This window comes from Tupaia chinensis, unplaced genomic scaffold (genome assembly GCF_000334495.1).
Source record: "Tupaia chinensis unplaced genomic scaffold, TupChi_1.0 Scaffold000568_1, whole genome shotgun sequence".
NCBI lineage: Eukaryota > Metazoa > Chordata > Mammalia > Scandentia > Tupaiidae > Tupaia > Tupaia belangeri.
In genome coordinates, this window is record NW_006160082.1 from 141,749 (window position 1) to 143,981 (window position 2,233).

A 2,233-nucleotide genomic window follows, 5' to 3' on the forward strand; every position below is an offset into this window, starting at 1 on the left:
CACTACCCCCCAAGCCCCGCCACTACCCCCCAAGCCCCGCCAGTGCCCTGCTGCACCGGATTCGGTTCAGGCCAATTAGCAGCCGGTTAGAGGAGGTGGGGTATATTTTTACCAGCCCTGTCATGGCGACAGCTGGGTGGATCATAGGGTAAAGGGAACTCTTGGTCGTGGCTGGGGGGGAAGGACTCAGGTGACACAAGGGACAGTGTGACCTCTGGGTTTGGCGTCAGGCTCAGGCCTACTGGTCATTCCCACGAGCACGCCACCACCTTGCATGGGCCACCTGATCCACGCTCTCACAGGTGTCGGTTGTGAATGCACCAACATGCAAAGGTTTGTCACACCAGAACCTCACTCCCGGCAACCGGGAGGCATTGGCGACATCAGACCTGCACTTGCCCAGCCGAGGTCTAGCAGGGTCACTCTGCCTTCTCGTTTCAGCTCTTTGAACTGCGAACAGATGTCCTGTCCAAAATCTAGTCAGTTCCGTGTGTGCGCGTGCGCGCGTGCGTGTGCGCCTGTGCTAGGTGGTGGTTTTGCTATATTAAATGGCCCCTGAGGCGCTGCCTAGTTCCTCTAAGTGCAAGATGTCTGTGGTGTGCCTTACGGAGAAAACACGTGCGTCAGATCAGCTTTACTCGGGTGTGAGCTGTAGTGCTGCTGGCTGTGAGTTACGTAAGGTGTCATTAAACACAGAAGCCACATAAAGCAACGATACCTATTGATCAGCTGGCAAGAACTTTTTACCCAGAGGCTCTAAGTAACCTAACCGGTGTTTCCCTGGGAGCGGTCTCTGCTAATCCTAGAACATAACTGCTGTGGAGGAGAGCCCACTCTGCCATTACCGCCTCTCCCTCTTTTCTTGCAGTTGAGAAAGTATCCACCCCATTCTCAGTCATGCTCAGGGAAGTCTTGGGATGTGAACCAGGGCCTTTTCCATGTGGGCCCAGTTGCATTACCACTGCTTCACTGCCTGGCCCCATCCTTTTGTTTGTGCATGTGTATATTTATTTATTTATGTTTGTTTCTTTGTTCCATGAGTAGCAAAGACAGAGACAGACTATTAGCACCCCTCCCCTCCCCATGTAATCTTGAAGCTGCAGGATGAGGTTCCCAGCCTCAGCCGGCCCTGGAGCACAGGTACACCTGTGCCTGGTGTACTCACGGAGCACACCTGGACTTGAACCAGGCACCTTCCCGTGCAGGGTTGCCTTTCAGTGTTGCCTTTTATAGCTGCCCCACCATCCAGCCCCCTTGTTTTACATTTTTTGAGCGAGCCTGGGCCTGTGAACATTGATGTACAACTTCCAAATTTTCAAATGTTGGCAACTAATTTGCCTTGTAGAGAGATTTTTGCTGTAGGGTGTGTGAGCTCGCTAGAGAGACAGAAAGCGAGAAACCACCCCCACCCCACCCCCCGGGCGATAGCCACGCTGTAGTCCTTTCTTCTCCATTCTGCTCTCGGGATTTTGGGCATGGCAGCTCATTTCTTTTTAAAAACAAAGTTGTTCAGGCCAAATAAGAAATATCTAGTCCACGTTGCATCCACAAACTCCCGGTAATTTGAGCTTTCTGTGATAAGTATTCTTCCAGGAAACCTCAGTTGGATGATGATGACGACGACGACATTAGTGGATTTACATAATACCGTGCCATCTTATATTTTATTCATCTTAGGAGTTGAAATTAGGACTTGGATGGAATCAGAACTGGGCATAGCTGTAGAATTTTAGAGCAAAAATGTTCTGGTTCCGTATTTAAAAAATATTTTTTTAACAGCACATCCTCTCTTCCAAGTTGGAAAGGGTGCCAAAACCGTAACGAGGAGAGATGACAGTGGTGACGCCCCGAGGAAGTGGGCGTCCGAGCTAGCCTGTTGGGCCTTCCGGAGCCCAATGCGATGGCCTCGGGCTGCCCTCATAGAACCCCAAAGGATACACTTTGAACACCAGCACCTGTGTTCAGCCTCCTTGTTTTACATAGGAAATCAATTAAAAAGAGGCCCAGCGCGGTGGTGGTGTTAGCTAAGACTGCACAGCTTGCCGCTGTCCGAGCTGGGACAGAGCCTGGGTCTCGGAGCCGTCTCCCTGTGGACGGTGCTCAGCCCTGTGCCCTGTGGCCCTCCACCTGCAGGGCCAGCTTCCTGCACCATCAGCTGAAGACGGAGTACGAGGAGCTGCACGCCCACACCAAAGAGCTAAAGGCCGCGCTCAACAACTCGCAGCTGGAGCTG

At 52.1% G+C, this 2,233-nt stretch overlaps 1 protein-coding gene across 1 annotated transcript in view; it reads left to right on the plus strand.

Moving 5' to 3' along the window:
* The window catches only part of CCDC88C (coiled-coil and HOOK domain protein 88C), a 153,143-nt gene that overhangs the window by 119,674 nt on the left and 31,236 nt on the right, over window positions 1-2,233 (plus strand). Inside the window, 1 exon segment of the mRNA XM_027775504.1 lies at window positions 2,134-2,233. Coding sequence (XP_027631305.1) covers window positions 2,134-2,233 — 100 coding nt within the window.